The following is a 24,110-nucleotide window of genomic DNA, read 5'->3' on the forward strand; positions in this document are numbered from 1 at the left end:
GGCTGAAACACTAGATAATATTTGGCAGCTTGGAATAAAATACAATCCGGTGGGAGGAGAACAGCTCCTTCAAATCAGTTTTAGTTTTGGATCTGATCCCAGAAGACAGAAATAAGACTCAGGATTGATTAAATTGTTTGGAATAATTGTAAGGCCCTCTTGATATCCAGTTAGAGAGAGATTAATTCTCCAAATATGAATGAGAACTGATGAAAGCGCTATAGTCTTATTAAAGTGGAAAGAGAAGGGCATCTTAGGGCAAAAAAAAAAAGTACTAGTTCACAGAATCATCTTGGGCCTCAAAATCCAAAGAGGTTCGAGCAACCCTGTACAAAGTTTAGATACTAGTTCAGTGAAGAGAACTGGAACTGGTTGACATTTTTTGAGAATGTGAAATTTCAGCAATGGAAATTCTGGACAAATGTTGAGTTTTTTAAAATGTCACAATTTTCACCAGCTTTTAAGAAAGCAAAAAAGTAGCTGCTAGCGGGGTGTGGTCTATTGTAACATCAGACCATTCAGACAGATAGAAGCAGCAAGATAAAAACGGAAATATTACGCCATGTATAGCTTGAAGATTAGGTAAGGGGGACAGTGTTGTTATATGACCTCTGAGTCGGAATCAGCCGAACGTAAGGGTTGTGAATGTACGTGGTGCTCCACAGAAAACGTGAATTAGTCACTCCTTAATGAAATTGGGATGTTTTTCCCTGAAAGATTTTGGGCACTTGGCTTCAGTGAGGCTTGTGGAGTAAGATGCTCTTTACTATGCATAAGAGAATCAGAATAAGGCCTCAAGGGAAAATGGATTCTCCAATCAGTGCAATGACCTGAAACGACACAGGTACTGCCATCATTTATATACAGGAGGACATTGGTCACTGACAAAAAAGTGAGCGTTGGATGAACTAAAGATAAACCAAGTCATTTAAAATGAAGTGCATTCAATTACTGTATGTTAGAATCTGCCTGTATAATATTTACTAGTTATTAGTTCATAAATCTGCATTGGTAACTTAAACTGGTTTGATACAGAAATTTCTGGTTGAGGTTCTCTGGCCTGTGTTATACAGGAGATGAGACTAGATCAGGGGTCGGCAACCTATGGCACACATGCCAAACGCGACACGTGAGCTGATTTTCAGTGGCACTCACACTGCCCGGGTCCTGGCCACCGGTCCGGGGGGTTCTGTATTTTAATTTAATTTTAAATGAAGCTTCTTAAACATTTTAAAAACCTTATTTACTTTACATACAACAATCGTTTAGTTATATACTATAGACTTAGAGAAAGAGATCTTCTAAAAAGGTTAAAATGTATGACTGGCACGCAAAACCTTAAATTAGAGTGAATAAATGAAGACTCGGCACACCACTTCTGAAAGGTTGCCGACCCCTGGACTAGATCATCATAATGGTCCCTTCTGGCTTTAAAATCTCTTGTTTACAATAATACAAATAAAGCATCAAGAACTCTTTTGCGACAAGAGGTCAGGACATCTGAGAAATACAGTATACAACTGAACATTAAAACAAGTCGGGAATGCACTAAAAACATATACTGGTATGAACGAGGAGAAATTCGAAATCTCTCTCCTGGTCCAAATCATGGTAAAGTCAAAGAATCTCTCTCCCACTGAATGCAAAGCAAGGACCCTTTAAAATAACATTAGATTTCTCCCCTACACTGGGTATGTGAAACTGTGATACAGTGGTATATGATATCATGCAAACCAGAGGAAGTACTCCAGTGTTAGCTATCACAAAAAGAGAAGTAAAAGAAACCAAACCAAACAAAAATGCATTTTAAGAATGTGTAAAAAGTTGCCACTTGAAATCGTTGTATACATGGATAATTTAAATCTGAACATTATTTGCTCCCATCTGTGCTTTTAACTCTATTTACGTTCAGTACAACTCAAAAGCTTGATGGTGGGGTTCTGATCTTCTCAATACAGCTGCCAGAGGTCTAGTTCCCACCCCCCACACCCCAGTAATTGCTTAAAACACTGACAGCATACAAGGCAGAAATCACATCAATGAAAAATATCTGCAATCTTTGATTTTTTTAAAAAGCTTAGGCTTGCTTGATAATTTGCATAGATTATCTCCATTGTCAAACATGAGCTGCCACAGAACAGAAGGAGTTTGTTTTGTGTTTCAGATAATGTAAGCAGCACATCCTAGTGTCAATGGTGGCTCTAAGCATATACATTAAAAACAAAACAAAATAAAACAAAACACCACAGAACTGCCAAACTGCTGTTGGGACTTGACCCATATTACAGCAATGAAACCTACAATTATCTTCGGGCAGAAGGCCACAGAGGGGTTTTAATTAGTCAGGATAGCCTGGTATGGCTGCCTAACTAGGTTTCAGGGTGGTAGCGATCACTCGTCAGTTGGGGAGTCAGCATGATCAACTGGGTAGAGCACTGGAATGGGACACAGGAGTCCTGGGTCCTATTGCCATCTCCTGGATGACCTCGGGCAAGTCAAGTCAATTTCCAGTGCCTCAGTTTCCCCTTCTATAAAACTGAGACAATGATACTGATCTCCTTGGTAAAGCACTTTGAGATCTACTGATCAAAAGTGCTACATAACAGCCAGGTGTTATTGTTATTATTGATGGCACCATACATAATTTAGGTCGACTTAAACCCGTACTGTAAACCTGCCCTTAGATTCCTAATCAAGTTATCAATGGGCATGAAGGATAAACTGATTTAGATTTTTTAAAATACCTTGGTGGTGAGCCCTACATCTCACCAGTGCTTTTCCTGCTAGTCCAAAAATGTTTTACGTATGTGGGTTAGCACATGCATTTTCATTCTTGCACACGTCTGTAATGATGTATTTGGGCTGGGACCAGAAGTGGAACTATGGAAAGGCTGTCCTGTACCTTCAGCCATAATCAGGAAATCCCCAGAATTTCATCAGAAAGCATGTTCACAAGATTTCTAACCTGTTTTGCCAGATCCCAAATGTTTCTGACAAACTTTAATAAGCGGAGAACTCCTGAGTCCTTATCTGAAAAGCATCTGAAACTTCCTTTGGAGACATGCATAGTGCTACTTTGATATTCTGAAAAAAACATAGTGAAGTACAACGGAGGGCTTTGGGAGCAGAGAAATTTGGCTTCCTGTCTTTGTTATTCTGCTAACCAGTACACTAACACTGTGTACTTAGTGAATCACTAAGCCAGATCCACCTACTCAAGGTTTTGTTGCCAGCTAGCTAGTTATGGGAGCAGCCAGTTCATTTGCTGTTTTGATGTCAGGAGAAAAGAACAGTTTTAAAACCCCAGGAGATGCCATTAAGAGCAGATAGCTTACCAAGGCAGGGGCATGGACATCCAGCTCAGTCCTAGATTCCCTTTTAGAAAACCCTAAAAAGCACTGTCATAAACATTCAGCTAAGGGTAGCATAAAATCGCACCGTTACCTGTAAGGGGTTAAGAAGCTCAAATAATCTGGTTGGCACCTGACCAAAAGGACCAATAAGGAAAGAATCATAGAATCATAGAATATCAGGGTCGGAAGGGACCTCAGGAGGTCATCTACTCCAACCCCCTGCTCAAAGCAGGACCAATTCCCAACTAAATCATCCCAGCCAGGGCTTTGTCAAGCCGGGCCTTAAAAACCTCCAAGGAAGGAGACTCCACCACCTCCCTAGGTAACGCATTCCAGTGCTTCACCACCCTCCTAGTGAAATAGTGTTTCCTAATATCCAACCTAGACCTCCCCCACTGCAACTTGAGACCATTGCTCCTTGTTCTGTCATCTGCCACCACTGAGAACAGCCGAGCTCCATCCTCTCTGGAACCCCCCCTCAGGTAGTTGAAAGCAGCTATCAAATCCCCCCTCATTCTTCTCTTCTGGAGACTAAACAATCCCAGTTCCCTCAGCCTCTCCTCATAAGTCATGTGCTCCAGACCCCTAATCATTTTTGTTGCCCTCTGCTGGACTCTTTCCAATTTTTCCACATCCTTCTTGTAGTGTGGGGCCCAAAACTGGACACAGTACTCCAGATGAGGCCTCACCAATGTCGAATAAAGGGGAACGATCACGTTCCTCGATCTGCTGGCAATGCCCCTACTTATACAGCCCAAAATGCCGTTAGCCTTCTTGGCAACAAGAGCACACTGTTGACTCATATCCAGCTTCTCGTCCACTGTGACCCCTAGGTCCTTTTCTGCAGAACTGCTACCTAGCCATTCGGTCCCTAGTCTGTAGCAGTGCATGGGATTCTTCCGTCCTAAGTGCAGGACTCTGCACTTTTCCTTGTTGAACCTCATCAGGTTTTTTTTGGCCCAATCCTCTAATTTGTCTAGGTCCCTCTGTATCCGATCCCTAACCTCTAGTGTATCTACCACGCCTCCCAGTTTAGTGTCATCTGCAAACTTGCTGAGAGTGCAGTCCACACCATCCTCCAGATCATTAATAAAGATATTAAACAAAACCGGCCCCAGGACCGACCCTTGGGGCACTCCGCTTGAAACCGGCTGCCAACTAGACATGGAGCCCTTGATCACTACCCGTTGAGCCCGACGATCTAGCCAGCTTTCTATCCACCTTACAGTCCATTCATCCAGCCCATACTTCTTTAACTTGCCGGCAAGAATACTGTGCGAGACCGTATCAAAAGCTTTACTAAAGTCAAGGAATAACACATCCACTGCTTTCTCCTCATCCACAGAGCCAGTTATCTCATCATAGAAGGCAATTAGGTTAGTCAGGCACGACTTCCCCTTGGTGAATCCATGCTGACTGTTCCCGATCACTTTCCTCTCCTCTAAGTGTTTCATAATTGATTCCTTGAGGACCTGCTCCATGATTTTTCCAGGGACTCAGGTGAAGCTGACTGGCCTGTAGTTCCCCGGATCCTCCTTCTTCCCTTTTTTAAAGATGGGCACTACATTAGCCTTTTTCCAGTCATCCGGGACCTCTCCCGATCGCCATGAGTTTTCAAAAATAATGGCTAATGGCTCTGCAATCTCATCCGCCAACTCCTTTAGCACCCTCGGATGCAGCGCATCCGGCCCCATGGACTTGTGCACGTCCAGTTTTTCTAAATAGTCCCGAACCACTTCTTTCTCCACAGAGGGCTGGTCACCTTCTCCCCATACTGTGCTGCCCAGTGCAGCAGTCTGGGAGCTGACCTTGTTCGTGAAGACAGAGGCAAAAAAAGCATTGAGTACATTAGCTTTTTCCACATCCTCGGTCACTAGGTTGCCTCCCTCATTCAGTAAGGGGCCCACACTTTCCTTGACTTTCTTCTTGTTGCTAACATACCTGAAGAAACCCTTCTTGTTACTCTTAACATCTCTTGCTAGCTGCAACTCCAAGTGTGATTTGGCCTTCCTGATTTCACTCCTGCATGCCTGAGCAATATTTTTATACTCCTCCCTGGTCATTTGTCCAATCTTCCACTTCTTGTAAGCTTCTTTTTTGCGTTTAAGATCAGCAAGGATTTCACTGTTTAGCCAAGCTGGTCGCCTGCCATATTTACTATTCTTTCTACACATTGGGATGGTTTGTTCCTGGAACCGCAATAAGGATTCTTTAAAATACAGCCAGCTCTCCTGGACCCCTTTGCCCTTCATGTTATTCTCCCAGGGGATCCTGCCCATCTGTTCCCTGAGGGAGTCAAAGTCTGCTTTTCTGAAGTCCAGGGTCCGTATTCTGCTGAAGATACTTTCAAATCTGGTGGTGGGGGGAGGTTTTGTTTGTGCTCTCTTTGTTTGTTCCCTCTCGTTAGAGAGAGAGAGACCAAGCAGGTAACCCAGCTCCTACTGAAATGATACATCTAAAATTACAGAAATTGTAAGTAATAGCAAGGAAATGCATTAGATTATCTTTTGTTTTAGCTTGTGAATTTTCCTTATGCTAAGAGGGAGGTTTATTCCTGTTTTGTAACTTTGAAGTTGAGCCTTGAGGGGAATCCTCTGTGTTTTAAATCTTGTTATTACCCTGTAAAATTACCTTCCATCCTTTTACAGAGGTGCTTCTTTTACTTTTTTCTTTATAATAAAGTTCTTCTTTTAAGAACCTGATTGGTTTTTAGTGTCCTAAAACCCCAAGTGTCTGGTCTGTGCTCACTTTGTTAACCTATTGGTTGGTATATTATTCTCAAGCCTCCTCAGGAAAGGGGGTGAAGGGGTTTGGGGGAATATTTTGGGGAAATAGGAACTCCAAGTGGTCCTTTTCCTGAATCTTTGTCTAACTCACTTGGTGGTGGCAGCATACTGTCCAAGGACAAGGAAAGGATTTGTGCCTTGGGGAAGTTTTTAACCTAAGCTGGTAGTAATAAGCTTAAAGGGTCTTTCATGCGGGTCCCCCACATATGTACCACAGAATTTCGCACATCGTGTGCCACGGAGCTGCTAATTGGTCATATTTGCAGCACTCTTTGCAGTTTGCCCCCTGATGTAGCAAGCTCATCCTGAACGGGTGTACCACTAGCACCACAGCTGCAAGTATCGAGCCCTTAGTCTTGAAGCTTCTACGAGTGGCAATTCAAACACGCTTTTCTTCCCCACTATTTGGCCTGTTAAATTGCAGAGATGTACGTGCTGATGACGATGAAAGAGTGTGTGGTTTTTCAGCAAAGCCAGGAAGGTGTGGGGATGAGGAGCCCATCAGCCTCCACAAAGCCAAAGTACCTTGATCCTTGGGAGTTCATTTTAAATGAACATGAGCACCTCAAAGATGCTGAATTGCGTCTGCCGTGTAAGCTGCTATTTTACCAGCCAAATGTTAGCAATTACCTTGTGGAAATAGGCTCCTTATCAAGTAATAACTTCCTATTCCTACAATAGATGCTTGCAGAGATCACATCTAGCTGCGGTAACATACACTTCTCTTGTAGGGTTCTATTACGCCTTTTAGTCATTGTCTTGGGCAGGGAGAGGTGTGAAGCCACTCAGCGCTGCTGGGATCACTGGCAGTCCTTGTACCTCCCTCACCCCTTAGGGACAGAGAGGGACTGTGTCAGCTCATACAGCACTTAAGGGTGTATAGGTTCCCCCTGTGCAGCTGGCCAACCTTGATGGCTCATACGGAGTTGGAGGAACCAATCTCCCTGCCCCTCACCATCCACCTTGAAAAGGCTTGCACCCAAGAGGGTGCAGTCCCTGTACGCTGCATTGCCTGCAAATGCAGCCAGCCCCTGCATGGGGGGAAAAGCTCCTTGTTCCTTCCCCACTCTTTGACCACCACAACAGGGCCAACCACAATCTAGCCCTTGTTTTGACTCGCTGCACCTCAGCGTAGTTAGAAACTGCATGCTATACTGGAGTCCTGCTGGGCAACCAGCAAGCTGACACAAATTAAGCATTAGCCATAAAGACAAATCAGCCTGTAGAACAATCCTTCTGCTTCTAATGCTATCTGGAGAAAAACACAACCGAAGATCAGAGGAAAATGAGATTGGCCTCCTCAGCTCCTAGAGTGTGAATTAGTACTAATCTTCTGGTAAAGTGGAGAAATTAAACGGGGCCTGGGAATGCTCTTTCCCCTGCAGGTTCTATGCCTTTGTCACTCGTATGCACGGCACTACAGGTAGTGCGCGGACGTGCTTCAGCCAGCGACAGCCACATAACACTCATGCACAGCCGCCAAGCCGTTACCCAGTGAAGAGGTATGCGCAGTTCTAGGGCGTGAGTCAGCAATAGCAACTGAAATATTTACAGCCTCTACCTTTCCGCAAACACCTTCAGAGCATCAAACAGAATATATCCAGCATTGCTGAGCAACACCAGCATTCGCTAACTAAAACCAGATTGCCTGTTTCAGAGCAGATTAACTAGCCTTTAAAGAGTTATTAATAGAGAGGATCTTACCAATGAGAAGCCTACAGATGATCAAACCACAATGGAAGATGCAATAAACAAATTCACATGCTGACATAGGATGTAGTTAATGGTGGGGGTGGGGGAATAATCACTGATTTCACCATGGCCTTGCCCTTAGTATATAGGAAAGCCATATTAGCCATTCACATTCGTTAGCCTTTGTACATTGTCCCTCTTAAATAGGAATGCACAATGCCAAACAGCAAAATTCCACTCCAGTAAGCCCCACCGTCCCTTCCCACATATGTTGAGACTATCCAGAGGGCCCTATCCAGAACAGCTGCATAATAATATTTTCACTGACTGCAACATTGGTGGTGGGAGAAAATAATCATGTTTTAAAGATTGCATGGAACCCATTTTCTGGGGTAGCCTCAACTTATGTAGCTGGTTTCTTCAAAAAATAAAAAGTGAATTCTGGATGGGAAAAAATCCTATTTCTCAGCAGTAAAGAAGCTCTTTTGAGGTGAATATGATGAGATTTTCTATGAACTTCACAATTTTTTTAATACCATGCCTTCTTTTGCATGATTTGATTGTTCTGAACTCAACAGCAAAGCCCTTGTTTTCACCACGTTTAAATCCCTCTTAAAACCTCACTTCTGCTGTGCTGCCTACAGTGGATCTAGGTGAGGTGTTTAGAAACTCTGTTTCTGTTCTCCTTCCCTGACTTCTCTCTGTCTGTCCATCTCCAGACTGCAAGGTCCTCAAGGCAGGAACCATTCCTTTTTCTGCACATGAAAAGTGCCTAACACATCACAAGCACTCACACAAACACAAAACAACAATAATGAGGCATTTTACTTATGGCATGAACTGCACCATGACCAAAACTGACAGGTGTTTTTGGCAGTTGAAATGGATCAAATTTGCAGACTCTTGGGAAAACCTCAAGTGTAACATGCGAATACTCATGAAGAGAAAAGTATTAGTTTCGCTCAGCTCTACTCCCCAGACAACAGTTAGATTCTGTAGATTTGCTGAAACACTATTTTCTCCAGAGCAATCAGTACAGGGTTTTTTTTTGTGTTTTTTTGTTTTTTGTTTTTGCCAGGAGAAACCTTTTGTAATACAATTTATGGCTGGAATTTTCAGAAAGGATCAGCCCCCAAAATTGGAGTCAGATTTTCAAACAAGCTCATCTCTCTTTTAGGGATCAAATTAAGCAGGCAGACTGTCAATAGAGGTTAGCACGCTGGACATGGAGTGATTCTGAAAATCCAGCCAGAAGTCTCACCTTGGGAGATGGTGGGTGTGGAAAACATTAAATCTGGCCCTTATTTAAGGTGCCTGAATTTGAGCTGAGCTGCCGGGCCACAGTTTGAGCTGCTGGGCACAGTCTGGCCCTGGGCTCCTCTGGAGCTGTAAGTCTACCCCCATTTCAGAATCTCCCAAGCTTCAGATACCAGACTGTTTTCAATGGTCTTTTCACTTTTGCAACATGATTAGATCGCTGAAGTGTTAACTCTTCAGTAGATTACTCCTGGGGGAATTCTGCACCACTGCGCACGTGCAGAATTCATATCCCCTGCAGATTTTTTTTTCTCTTCAGAAAGTACATTCTGCCAGAGACACTGCGGTTACACCTTTCGCCCACCAGGGGCTGCTGTGGTGCCAGAACGGAGGGCAGCTGGCTCACTGGCCATAGCAGCCAGCAGCTGATAGGAATGAGGACAGGCTGCGTTCCTTACAGCACCCTGCCTGCGAGGCCAGGTGAGGACGCCCAGGATATGGGGGGTGGTGGCGACAGAGCAGGGCACATAGGGCTGCTGGAGGGTCACATAGACTGGGGTTCAGAAGGGCTAGTGGGGGGGGGGGGGACTGAATGGGGTGGGGGCTGAATAGGAGCGGGGGGCTGGGACACATTGGAACAGGGGGGTGCGGGGACACATGTGGATGGGGGGCAGGGATGGCGGTGCAGGGCAACATGGGGATGGGGGTGGCTGATTGGGGTTCAGGGACACATGGGGCTGGGAAGAGGAAAGGGATATGGGGCAGATGTGCCTGACTGAACGGGAAAGGCTGGGGTCAGCCAGGGTCTGCAGGGGGGAACTCCCCAACTCCCTAACAATCCCTCCCCCCCCCAAATAAAAACCTCTTCCATACTTCTCCCACCCACACCCAACAATGTTCCAGGTTCACTCCCAGGCTCCTTGCCAGCCATTACTTCCCTCTCCCTCAGCTCCTCCATTATCCCTGACTCCCCCAAGCCTTTGCACAGCTTCTGAGGGGTGCAGGAAATACATTTCTGTATTGTAGTTTAAATAAATTATTACTCAAAGCTCTGTATTCATATGTCTAGTAAGGAATCTATTTGTCAAAAACATTTCCTGAATCTTTTTTGTTGTCTGTACTATTACAAACATACTTGTTGACAGGTGTTTTGAAATAAATTACCAAAATTATTGAAACGGGCGTGATTATATTGTGTTATTTTGACGAATAAAATATGAAGCATTTCAAAACATTGCATGCAGAATTTTTAATTTTTTGGCACAGAATTCTCCCGACAGTAAATAGATCCAGGATTTCTGTTAGTACACTGGCATGCACGCCAAAGACACACACAAAAAGAATGTATGTTCATTCTAGTGTGATAACGAATTTAAGAAATAAGAGAAACAAAGGGGGAGTGGCATGTATATTGGCATAAGAGAGCTCTAGATTGTTTAGTAACAAAATTAATTCACACCTCTTGTTAGTGATATTGATCCCCCTCAGGAGCATCGAGGACAATTCCCTTCTCCACAGCAGTGCAGAAGAAGCCCTCATGGCGTAGAATTCTACAGCATTTATGGGGTGAGCTATCTACTACAAATAAGATGACAAAGTCTACCATAGCTGGGGGTCTCCTCCACTGCACAGGAAGTGGCAGGACAGGCACTTGTGCCATTACTATACTTATTAATCATAGCTTATTTGGTTGGGAACTGACATACACAAAGTGTAGGAAAACCTAAAGCAACAATTTCAGTGGGATCTCAGTCTAAACCCTCACACAGTTAAGCAATGATACCCTACGTAAAGTATATAAATCTGACTCTAATCAGCCATTTAACTAGTCCTTTTTGTGAGAGTATGTAAAATAGCCCAAATCCATCTCCAAGTTGAATTAAAAATAAAGCTTTCAGTGGGCTGCCATTCAGGAGATGTAGACATCCAGTCAGAGAAGCAGCTGATGTTCCAGTCATATATTGGTGGCCTGATTTTTCAGAAATGCTGAGTGTTCACAAGTCCCACTTCAGTCAGCAGGCTCTCCACGTGACACTGGTCTACAATTTTTGAGAAGTCGTCTGCTTCAGAGATAAAATGTGCTATTTATTATGTATTTTGATGTGCTGAATTCAAATATGAAAATTAAAACAACTGATTGGCTACTGTTTCTAAGATATTTAAGTTTTTACATTTTATGTCTATGTATATTGTGTAGCTAGTAGAGTTTTAATCATAAATTGTAAACCTAGGTCTTTTCATGTGTTTATGGTTGCTTTACATGATAATATTTCACCTGTCCTGTTTATGTAACACTTTAAAAATCAGCAAAAGGGTTATATAAATAAAATTTATTATGAAACAAAAGGCAAAAAACTATTCTGTACATAGTTTAGTCCTATTCAGTGTCTACTCGGCGCTTCTTGGCTTGTCTCTTGTATTCATTAAATGGAGCATCTCTTGTCACTGTCCAGCAATAGTCTGCAAGCATTGATGGGCTCCATTTGCCCTGATAGCGTTTCTCCATTGTTGTAATGTCCTGGTGAAATCGCTCGCCGTGCTCATCGCTCACTGCGCCGCAGTTCGGTGGAAAAAATCTAGATGAGAGTGCAAAAAATGGATCTTTAGTGACATGTTGCAACCAAGGCTTTTGTATGCCTTGAGGAGGTTTTCCACCAACAACCTGTAGTTGTCTGCCTTGTTGTTTCCGAGAAAATTTATTGCCACTAACTGGAAGGCTTTCCATGCCGTCTTTTCCTTGCCACGCAGTGCATGGTCAAATGCATCATCTCGAAGAAGTTCACGAATCTGAGGACCAGCATAGACACCTTCCTTTATCTTAGCTTCACTTAACCTTGGAAATTTTCCACAGAGGTACTTGAAAGCTGCTTGTGTTTTGTCAATGGCCTTGACAAAGTTCTTCATCAGACCCAGCTTGATGTGTAAGGGTGGTAACAAAATCTTCCTTGATTCAACAAGTGGTGGATGCTGAACACTTTTCCTCCCAGGCTCCAATGACTGTCGGAGTGGCCAATCTTTCTTGATGTAGTGGGAATCTCTTGCACGACTATCCCATTCGCAAAGAAAACAGCAGTACTTTGTGTATCCAGTCTGCAGACCAAGCAAGAGAGCAACAACCTTCAAATCGCCACAAAGCTGCCACTGATCTTGGTCATAGTTTATGCACCTCAAAAGTTGTTTCATGTTGTCATAGGTTTCCTTCATATGGACTGCATATTCGTTCTCAGTGACCCAGAATTAGTAAAGTTTCAGAAGCATTTTGGCTGTAGAGCAGTGTGATCAGCACCTTTGAAAATCAGACGCCTGGTCTTACCGGCACTGAGATGTAAAAAGGAAAACTCCTCCTCCTCCACTTCTGTATGGCTTAAAACCAAATTTCAAAAACAGAAGTCAATGAGATACCATCTTTGCTCGAGCTGTAAATCTGTAAATCGGCAGCAAGGAGATGAAAATTCAATCGAAGGCTCTCAGTAATACGATTGAAGAGAAGAAGATAAAGAGCAAAAGGAATCGGACTTTGGACTCAACCCTGCAGTATGGCAGATTTCAAAAGGAGAACTGTGAGAAAATTGTCCATTAAAGCAAACTATCTGAGTATGTCTTGATAGATAAGAATGCAGTCAGTGAATGAACCTGGGGCCAAACTACAAGCAGTATCTTAACAGTTCAAGGAAATGTCACAGCTAATCGTAAGGTAGATGAAATAATATCTGAAAGCAGTAAGTGGGTTACTTCACCAAGATCCAGTGCAAGTAGTCGATCAGAAGTGACCCGTAACAATGCAGTTGTGAGATTATGAGCAACCTAGACACCAGATGAGAGTTAAAGGACCACTTTATTTTAAGAAAAATACCTGAATGATGGGCTAGCTACAGGTTCTATGAGTATTTAGACTTTTGTGAATAACTGTTACAAAATGAGTTAATACAGATTTAAAAATAGTCTGCCAGACACTAATTAAGAAAACAAGTCATTTGACTAAGATTCAGACAGGATGAGACAGATGATAGATTTTCTTGGAAGCAAAAACGAGATCATTAGAAGACCAAAACACCACAGATTCACATTAGAGCACAGGAACTTTTTTAGATTCATTTCATACATCTTAAAATGTGAACAGTCTATTTTAAAAGTGAATCCTGAGTGATCTGTGGGATATACATTTGCAGAAGTTCTTTAAAGTCATTTGTCTTTTCATGTCTTCACTGTGATGAAACATTTGGATTGTTCTGACATTAAATGTGAGTTAAGCTGCACCAAGATGATAAAACAGCTAACAAATACCTCCGGGAAGAGGGAAAGCTAAAAAACCCTGATTGAATTCACTCAGAACACAGCACAAAGCATCAGAAGATTGGCACAGGATCCCTGCAACAGAGACCTACTTTGCAGAATCTTCACAATGAATTGTAATAATGGCCCTTGAGGCTACCATTTGCAGAGACAATTTGGGCTTCACGATAAAATGAGAAAAAACAAACAGAAACAGAAATGCCAAAGAAAGAATCTTTAGATTAATGTTAATGGCACCCAGCTAACAGATGTTACTCACTTCGCTTAATGCATTATTGGAAGGCACTCAGATAGTATAGGCATGATTATGGTATAAGAACCTACACAGAACAGAACAGATCCTCACGACAAATGTTAGAAACTACTGACGTGAAACCAAAATCCTAGCAATTAACATATGCCGAACTATGACAGATAAAACACCAGAGCCAACAGACTGGGTCAAACCTTGGAGCTGCTGGAATAATGAGTTTTGCCACTGACTTCAGTGGAACTGAATTACACCCTAGGAAAACTGACAATTACAAGTTTGGGAGAAAAACTGTTACATTTCTTAAAACACATCAGAAGATTCAGTGAAGGGTCACTAACTATGGGACATTTATGTAAGAGAAATTGAAGCCCAGAGCACCAAGAACAGTACTAATATCTTCAGGAATGCCTGCAGTTCATCCAAAGAACCTACCTTTCACACACTGGCATGCTAAAGGATCATTGATTATTAAAGTTGCTGTTCATGCCAAAATGTAACATACCTATGATGGTGTCTTAATCTCCTTCAGATTACAGAGACACCATCAGTTTAAAAACCACACTTCCGCCTGATTTTTTTTTTAACTACTGTTATTATAAGTAACATTTAAGATGTTTCAAATGGAAAGAGATTAGAGGGGAAAAATTAGTTTTTTTTAATTGCACTTTGTGTTTAGACATTTTCATTGTTTCCCCCATGTAAATCAGATATTTAGTCAGTTTCCCCATATCTTTACAAGCACCTTCCAACGCATCAGCAGGAAAGAGAAAACCATGTTTTTGAAATAGGAAAATGTAACTGTCAATCCATTAAAATTAGCTGGGGGAATTGGGGGAGGATGTAGTACCTGAAACTACTTTTCGCTCTATTTTTGAGACTCAACAGATTTCAAGTTGACGTGTCCTTTCAAACCGGGATCAGGCAAACAGAGAATGTTTTATGTTTCTGAAGTACTGAGCTAATGGGCTACATCTAAGTAGTCCCTTTAATTAGCTCTTTATACACTAATGAGGTAAAAAAAAAATCTGGTAAGTTTTTCCACACTGATTTCAGCTCATCAGTTTATCTTTTGTCACTTCAGAGCTACTGGTCTCTAGAAATGTCTATCAGTCAATCAAAAGCACTGCAAACAGGAAGAGTCTGTGCCTTATTCTGCCTTTCCTACTTTCGGTTTGCTAATGAGAGATCTTAACTGTGACCACATTCAACAGACACAGATTGCCAGAAATGTGACCTCAATACCCGAAGGGAACCACTAAGGAGGACTGGGATGAATTAACAGGAACCAGACATGTTTTAATTATTAAGGGACAGATTCAAATACCCTTGCTCAGATTGAATAATAATTCTTCCTAGAGCTGTCCCAGGGACTACTCAATGTAAGCATATCATTATCTGGCCCTAAACACTTTGCACACAAAAAATTAGCCAAAAAATGGAAAATGATGTCTATAAAGTAAAACTATTGCAAATGATAGATTCATGGAAGATAGGTCCATCAATGGCGTCCCTAGCCTCTGCTTGCCAGAAGCTGGGATTGGGTGACAGGGGATGGATCACTTGATGATAACCTGTCTGTTCATTCCCTTTGGGGCACCTGCCATTGGCCACTGTCAGAGGACAGGATACTTGGCTTGATGGACCTTTGGTCTGACCCAATATGGCCGTTCTTATGTTCTTATGATAAATATAACAGGCTGGTTCTCCATGCTCCTGCAACATTCAAGTCACCATTTCTTCTCTCCCGAGCAGCCAAAAGGCCTATAGCAAAGTGAGACTCCGACAGATCTGGCTATCTACCCAGTTGAGCTGCTGTAGTCTATCACAGTGAAATGGCATCTCACCAATGGCAAAAATAAAAGGCCAGTGTTTTAAGAGCAAAGGTTAATGTCAATTTCAGTGTTCTTTAGGTCAAGTAATTCACCTTTCCCCTGTTGGGCCTTTCATTCTGTTATGCCTGAATTAGCATCATTTTATCCTCCTCCACTCCTGCCTCTTCCCTGGTTTTACTTCTTTCCTCTTTTACCAGGCCCCTCTCCATTCTTCATCCATTCTTTCCCTTCTTACTTCTCTTAGCCCCACTCTCTTTGATAGTCTTCACAAGAGTTTTCTCTGCAACATTAGAAACTAGAGCTACCATTACACATTCCATGCAGTCAACGTCTAATTCAAGTAGCATTTAGCTGAGTTACTTGCATCGAATGTGAGCTGGGTTCCTGACGATCCCGCTGGCAGAATGCTCCATGCCACCCTAGGAAGATAAATGCTCTCTGATATCGGTTTGGGATCATTTGCCCAAGCACACTCCTAAATCCTGAAACAAATCCTGATGCTGTCAAATAAGCTTTCTAAAATCTGCGATTTTCCTTGTTGCGACCTGGGAAGTGAATGTTCTGGTTTTGCTGCAAACAATATATATTTCATGTTTCCCTGGCAAGACCCTACTCTAAAATGTATCACACAATCTGAGATAACACGAGCTAGAAAAATTAAAGAGATAGAATAGGTTTAACTCAGCTAATAACTCCATTAGAAACATACAACTCCAAACGCATACAAAATATTTTAAGATGATGTCACAGGAGTGAAGTGTATAGTGGGTTTTATCAAATACAGCGCAATAACTCTGATGCCATTTCAAGTTTATACTGCACAGTGCAGGTGCAGAGTGCCGTACAGATATATAAGCACAAGCGTAAAATGTGATGAGTCCAGACCCCTTAATGACCTGCTTTCTTAGAACAAAGGAAGAAAGTCATGAAACGGACTTGAAATTCCCATGCAGAATGGAAGGGATATACTGATCAGGGCTGGCTCCGGGCACCAGCCAAGCAAGCTGGTGCTTGGGGCGGCAACTTGTAGGAGGCGGCATTCCTCCACGGCCGCTTTGTTGTTGTTGTTGTTGTTCCGCTCCGGCCGCCCTGTAGGGGGCAGCGGGGTGGAGGACGGGAGCGCCCTGCAGCAAACCCGGCAGGGCAGCCCGTGTCCTTCCCTCCCAGCCAACCGGAGCGGCATGGAGCCCTCCCGGCAGGGGGCACGGCGGGAGGGGCTGCGTAGCAGCGCCCTGCTGAAGCCCTGGCCGCCCCCCTTCTCTCTCTCCCCTGCTTCCTCCTCCCCCCCCCCCCCCCCCCCGCTAGCCGGGGCACATCTGCAGGACAGGGAGTCCCCCTGCACCCTGGCTCCGGCCACGCCGCAGGTTTTTTTTTTTTTTTGCTTTGCTGTTCTGGCCGCCCCGGTTTTTTTTTTTGTGCTTGGGGCTGCCAGAAAGCCAGAGCCAGCCCTGATACTGATTGCTTAAAGAGGAATCCGACTTTGAAAAGTAACTAGATTAAAAAAATGCTCCCTAGTTACCCAACAGCTCGGCTCCCTGTGTGTATTTAGTCATGTTTCTTTAATTTAGAAACGACAGTAAGTTTTTGCTGCTGTTAACTCCGGCTCTCCCTGCAGAACCAATACAGCTAAGAGGAACTGAGTCTGATTCTACTCCTTTTTGTGCAGCATTGACAGACTTGTATATTATGTCCCAGTCAGTTGCATCTACACATGTCCATTGAAGGAATAGGGTTGAACAGGTATCGCTGAGGGCATATTTTGAAGATTATAAGTTCGTACAGCTATTTCTAAGGGCCAAAGTAGGCCTGCAAAACCGTTATCAGTTGGGCAAATGGCTGCCTCTTTGCTGACACATCAGAGACTGAACAAGGCACTTCCAAAGCTAAAAGCATGAGCTGCAGCAGCTTGAACTAAAGAGCCCAAACTCTGTAGCTGGGGGGCTCAAACAACTGATATTCTCTGAGCCGATGCACGGAGGGGAACTTATAACACACACAGGGACTAGTAGGTTACCGAACAGCCCCAAGAAGAAAAGAACTCAGTTTGACTCTGAGATCATATTTTTAAACTTCCAAAGCCCAGTATTTTTAAAGACTTGACCAAGAAGCACTCTGAACCACAGAGGTCAATTTTTAATACATCTTGGAACACTGGGGAAGTTCCAGAGGACTGGCAAAAAAGTAATGTTTTGCCAATATTTTAAAAAAGGTGAATGGAATGATCCATGTAACTGTAGACCAATTTGTTTGGAATTAATCCTGGGCAAAATCATGGAACGGCTGATATGAGAGATGCAATCAGTAAAGAATGGAAGGATGGCAGCATAATAATTTTCCATAAAATCCATTTTTATAAAAAAAATTCAACTAGCTCTCATATTTATTTTTAAAGGCAACTATCCACGGATCCAGGCATTTCTATCAACATTCCAAGGAAATAATGTGTGAATGGGATTATTGCAGAATATTATCTCCTTTATGCTCATTTGATAATACCCTACATACAAAACCCTACATTAATTAAATGAACGTTAAGGTTGAAAGTCAAGCACACAAAAGTAAGGAACTGCCAGAATTAAGGTTGCCTGTGCAACCTTAATTCAGCCCGCCTTGTGCACATGCATCATGATACAGCCTTTAAGTGCATGACCCCATGCTATTTTTTCCACAGGACCCCTACTTCATTCAATGCACAGCATCGATGGTGTCACCCCCCAGGGCTCCGCACCCATCTGCATTGCAGTCAGGAAGCATCCTCCTCCTCCTCTATGCTACCTAGTTGCCAGAGCGGGAGCATTGATAGCACAGGAGAGAGAGTCTTCCTGTTCTCAGTTCATATGCCTTGCACAAAGCGGCCCCTGACTGTCAGGAGGAGAAATTGCAGGAACATTCCTGCTGGGCACCAGAGCATGCTCAATACTGACAGAATCTTTGGGGAATTTAGCTGCCAACTAAAACAGGTCTGTACTGAGCATGTGCAACTCAAATTTTCACAGACTCATAAGATGGACAAATGTGGATGGATTTTCATAGGGATAGCAAACGGTACATCCCTGACACCAGGGCGACCCTGTGGCTCAGTTTCAAATGCCTGCTACAATGCATGGAGTTGCTAGAGTTGCTCAACAAAATAATTTATTTTGTAATGTAAAAAACTGACATAATTTTCCCTAACTTTATGATTGCAAATGACAACAACTGTTCTTGCTGAAATTTTCCCAAATAATTCAGCCTGAGGCAGACACCCAACAAGGAAAATTTCAGTCCAAATGGTTCAAGTTTGGCAAAGCTATAAGCAACTAAAACAGGGTCTTATAATGTGAAGTGTCAGGTAACCTTGAGCGTAGGAAGCAGAACCTGTAGTGCTAATACTCCGTATTTCAGTGCTAGTCCTACAAATGTATAGTTATAACAACAGTCCATTTGCCATCATGGAACTATTTGACTGACTAATGAATCTCAGCTCCCCTTGTCTGCCTATGGGAGGTCTCTTTGAGGTGGAATTCATACACTGCGCACCGAATGTGGGGAGGCATGCAGGTGGTGTGCAATCTGTGCAGCATGGAGTCCCACTTCCCATCCACCACCTGTGTGGAAATGAAGGGGTGGGAGAGCTTAAGCCATAGGTAGGGCTACTCTACGGATCCCCCCCCATTTCTGCCCCATGGGGAAGGGTGAGGTGTGTAAGGCCTTGTGAATCTTGAACATTTTTATCAATGACTTGGATCAGAATATAAAATCATCACTGATAAAGTTTGTAGATGACACAAAAATTGGGGGAGTGATAAATAATGAAGAGAACATCACTGCTACAAAGCAATTTGGATTTCTTGGTAAGCTGGGCACAAGCAAACAATATATGTTTTAATATGGGCAAATGTAAACATCTTGGAACAAAGAATGAAGCCCGTACTTACTGGATGGGGGACTCTATCCTGGGAAGAATGACTCTGAAAACAATTTGTGGGTCAAGGTGGATAATTAACTGAACATGAGCTCCCAGTGGAACAATGTAGCCCAAAGGGCTAATGCGATCCTTGGCTGTATAAACAGGGAAATCTTGAGTAGGTATAAGAAGTTTCTATTATCTCTGTACTTGGCACTGGTGTTACTGCTGCTGGAATACTGTGCCCACTTCTCATGTTAGCAGTTTCAGGAAGGATGCTGATAAATTGGAGAGGGTTCGGAGAAGAGCCATGAGAATGACTAAAGGATTAGAAAACCTGCCTGATAGTGATAGACTCAAGGAGCTCAATCTATTTAGCTTAACAAAAAGGAAGTTAAGGGGTGGTTTGATCACAGTCCCTACATGAGGAACAAATATTTGACAATGGGCTCTTCAATCTAGCAATTAAAGGTGTAACACAATCTAGTGACTGGAAGTTGAAGCTAGCAAATTCAGAATGCAAATAAGGTGTACATTTGTAACAATGAGCGTAATTAACCATTGACATAATTTAAAGATGGCTGTGGTGGATTCTGTATTACTGGCAATTTTTAAATCACGACTAGATGTTTCTTGCAAAGATCTGCTCTAGGAATTTTTTTGGGGGGGCAGTTCTCTGGCCTATGCTACACCTGATCATCACAATGGTCCCTTCTGGGACTGGAATCTTCTCCTGCCACTGGGTTCTGGAGCATCTCAGCAGCCTTAGGACAGTGGAAGGGAAGGTGTCCTTGTCGTGACACCTCCAGTGCATCTGTCTAATGCTCAGCCTGGCTATCCAGGCCAGACACTGTAGTCAGGAACTGAGCCTTAGGACACAGTTCCGGAGATCTTGCACACACAGAAAAAATATCTCCTACTGAATTTAATGAGAGTTGAACAAAGTCTTCTGAATATGGCCTTACATCAAGAAGTCTGCCATTTACCTCATCCCACACATGTTCCACAATGCCACATACACTAATTCTCATCTGCTGATTACACTTCATAACTGAGCATTCAAACAGTTCTTCCACATGCATGACGGCTCATATACAGTCAGCAATATTCATGTCATTTTTCTGCATTCAAGCTTTTTGTCAATTTTCTTTCAGTCTCTGCTGAATCTTAATTGCACCACATAATGCCTGAAAATTGCTTTCCATTGATCTTCACTTACAATGTGTGATGTCAGACTTTGAGATAAATATAGAATATTTTCATTTGTGAATGTTAAAATTTATCTTCATTTTGCACATGATTTGTGATTTTTCTAAGGACACTGAGGTCATATTTGACTCAGACTGGTGAAACTGGAGTAATTATTTTTTTGTTTTCCATATCATTTGTTTTTTGTTTGTTTTTCTCAAATTTGGCTCAAAAATATGTTTAGTAAAATTGAATTTTACAAATTCTAAGACCGATATGAATATTTCCACATACGTTTTTAATTCCGTACGCTTTTTCCCTAAGTGCATGCACTTTCCTCTGCAGTCTTTGCAACTCAAACATTGCGGCATTGTGTTACCGCATGAGAATTTAAAAATAAAATTGAATAGAAATAGACCAGTCTGATTTATCATTGTTCAAGCTGACTGAGAGAAAAGCACCCTGCTGCTGTCAGATTCCTGCAGTGGTTTAAAAAACAATGGGGTTTCATTGTAAGATGTGAGCTAATTTCTCTGTATTCACGCTCTGTAAAAAATTCTACTGGGTTCAGTCATTTCTTCAACCCTCTCCCCACTTTCTTTCTCTCCAAGCCTTCATGTGCCTTGTTGAGATCTAGAAGCAGAATATGTCCCCTTGGCTGCAATTTGTCTCTTAACGTGAGAGTAGGGTTTTGACCGCACACCTCTAAAAGGCATATTTACCAACCATGAACATGCAGGCTTTAACCTGAAAGACTGAGAAAAGCATAGAGGTCACGTCAGAAGAGGTTATTTTCCTGTTTTTAGTAACACTATAAGAGCTAAACACATATAATGGTACAGATAAAAAGTGATGTGGCACACGGTGGGATGGGTACTGAGTACATCATAAAACTATTTCATTACTAATTTCAGTTAGTTCCTTGTTTTGTCACAGTAATAAATCACACTGAGGCTACACAGATTACCCCAATCTCAGCAAAATAATTGCCTTAGAATAGCTTTCCACAGTCCTGGGTCCAAAGAGTGATGAACAATAAATTGGATTTCATTGACTCATTCGAGGAAATGGACTTTTTCTCGCGTTTCCTTCCAAGCCACCCTGTGGATTAAACACCAATGCTTGGGAACCAAAGTCATTGCAAAAATATAGGGTCGCTGGTAATAACTGCCTTCATTTAGGATCAAAATAGACAGGCTAACCTAAAGCTGGATTAAATTTTACAAGGACCACAGACATCATTCATTGAAGTAGTCACCTCGTCACGTTTACATGCCATGTTGAGATCCATGGTGCCAACACCAAGAAAAAGATGCCAGGCAGCACTTGTTAAGAAAAAAAACAAAACAAAATTTCTTTAAACGCTTTGCAGTCTTCTTGGTCTGGATTTCTTCTACCACCATATTCCACATCTGGTGACTAAGGGGGCTGAATTCTGAGATAAATCTCATCACGTCTTTATTTTTAAGATTTGCGAGGCAGGTTTAACCACAATATGCAACGATCACTTCGTTATGAGCACAACCCTGTAAGTACTTACTGCCAGGCATAGCGCTAACCGCCAACAGAAACTAGGCCATGAGGCCACATGGGGAGCAGGCCCTCGAAGAGGAAGAATACTTTCAATGGCAACGCATTCCCAACAGAAAAAGAACCAAGACTTGTATTTCTGATAAATGCTTTACAGCCCCATCCTATGGCTGAGGCTGAATATTAAAGACATGTTATAAACTCAAATTTAAGTTTAGTACATTAATTATGTGATACGGCTAGACTAAAGCTGAGACCGTAAATCACACCTGACTTTGTGGTACTGCATCGCTGAATCATAAACTCTCTATGTATGTCTTTTAATGAGAGATCCAGATTTCAAACCCTCACTGTACAAGAGTTTCTTGAATCGTGAGTTTTGGTCTTTTAACCTATCTTAAGCCAATGAGAAAGTCAGGGTTGATTGTAACTTTTGTCATCTGTTTGCTCTCCCATCAATGCCTTATGTCACAATCTTGACCACAAACATCTGCAGAGGGAGGGGATAGCTCAGTGGTTTGAGTATTAGCCTGCTAAACCCAGGGTTGTGAGCTCAATCCTTGAGGAGGCCACTTAGGGAGCTGGGACAAAAATCAGTACTTGGCCCTGCTAGTGAAGGCAGGGGGCTCGACTTGATGCCTTCCAGTTCTATGAAATAGGTATATCGCCATATATTTATAATGAAGGATATTTGATTTCTATCTTAAGACCAGTGGCAGCAATTTTTGTCCTTGCACCAATTAAACATGCTTAATAACCTACTTCATTACCAACCTTGCTTTAATTCAAGCATTAGGCATTAAGTCGCCTAATGTGTGTTACCAGAGATGCAAATCTTATGTTAAAAATAAACCCACTGGAGCAGCAGTGGTATTACCGTAGGACATACATGGATACTCAAAATGCTTTTGTTCTCATTCTCTCTGGTAGAAAACACCATTCTGCAGGAAAACTCATTGGAAAGCTTACCTGTAACGAGGAAGCTGCATCGGCCTGCCCCAGCTTCATTGATGATGTTACAATTGTAAATCCCATAACTGTCCCTGGAAAGGCTGCTCACTATGTACTCCGTAGAATCGTGAGCATCAAACTGACCAGTCCGCAGCAACTTGTTGCCCAGTCTCCACTCGTACGTCAGAACCCGAGTTGGATACGCTCTCAGCACCCGGCAACTCATAGTGATGCTTCGACCCTGGCCCTGTCGAATCTCCAGAAATGCTGGTTCCACCGCAGGAGGATCTATAGGAGACAGATTATTAGAGAAGGTAAGCTATGAAAACAACATACGTATGACAAATAACAATAACACATCCCCCAAAGGGTTACAATACGGCAAATCTACCGCGTGTCCATGAGACCATCAATGGGAACATTCGTTAAAAAAAGTAACATCCAGAGTACTGCATTGCAATGTTTTATAGTCGATGTCCATTAGCGGAGATAAAACTTAATTTTGCAGACAGCTACAGTGTTCTTTAAAGGAGAGGAGGAGACACAACAGGAATTATTGTTTCACGTGACATACCAAGGGTGGATTGCAATGGAGGAAAGGGGCCCTCCAGAGTGATGGAGACCTACACCAGTTATTGGACCATGAACTCAGAGAAGAGACAAAAAGTTGGACATGGATGGAGTTCAGATTGTCTGAAAAACCTACTACCTTGATTTTTGTATTCCCAGAGGGTGAGCCTCCTTGCAGGGTGCCAGGACTACAGTGAGAAGCATGGTATAAGAACCTGAACAGAACAGAATAGGGATGATACCCTGGTACAAAACTCAGCACCCTCTTCCTTTGCAGTGGCTGAAGGGGACATGAGATAATTTGGTAAGGTTCTCACCAGGGTGTTGCCTCCAGGAAACCAAGTGGGCAGTCCTGTCCTTGTCTTTTCCATCTACCTGTTTAGTTGGTTTACTCCTCCAGTTAGCAGATGCCTGGTAATTTTCCCATGCCCTGATCTGAAATACTATTTAAAGCTATTTAGATTTGCAATTTAGCACTTTGTCAGACTTTTGACTCTAATGGAATAAAAAATATGTAAA

The 24,110-nt window shown here is 42.6% G+C and overlaps 1 protein-coding gene across 2 annotated transcripts in view; it reads right to left on the bottom strand.

Annotated features, from left to right (window-relative positions):
- MDGA2 (MAM domain containing glycosylphosphatidylinositol anchor 2) overlaps positions 1 to 24,110 on the bottom strand; it is a 631,329-nt gene that overhangs the window by 123,450 nt on the left and 483,769 nt on the right. For both annotated transcript variants that reach the window (XM_065403864.1, XM_065403863.1), the window contains exon 9: positions 23,040 to 23,309. In XM_065403864.1, the coding sequence (XP_065259936.1) occupies positions 23,040 to 23,309 (270 nt within the window). The remainder of the gene's footprint in view (positions 1 to 23,039; positions 23,310 to 24,110) is intronic.

This window comes from Emys orbicularis, chromosome 4 (assembly GCF_028017835.1).
Source record: "Emys orbicularis isolate rEmyOrb1 chromosome 4, rEmyOrb1.hap1, whole genome shotgun sequence".
NCBI classification, from domain to species: Eukaryota; Metazoa; Chordata; order Testudines; family Emydidae; genus Emys; species Emys orbicularis.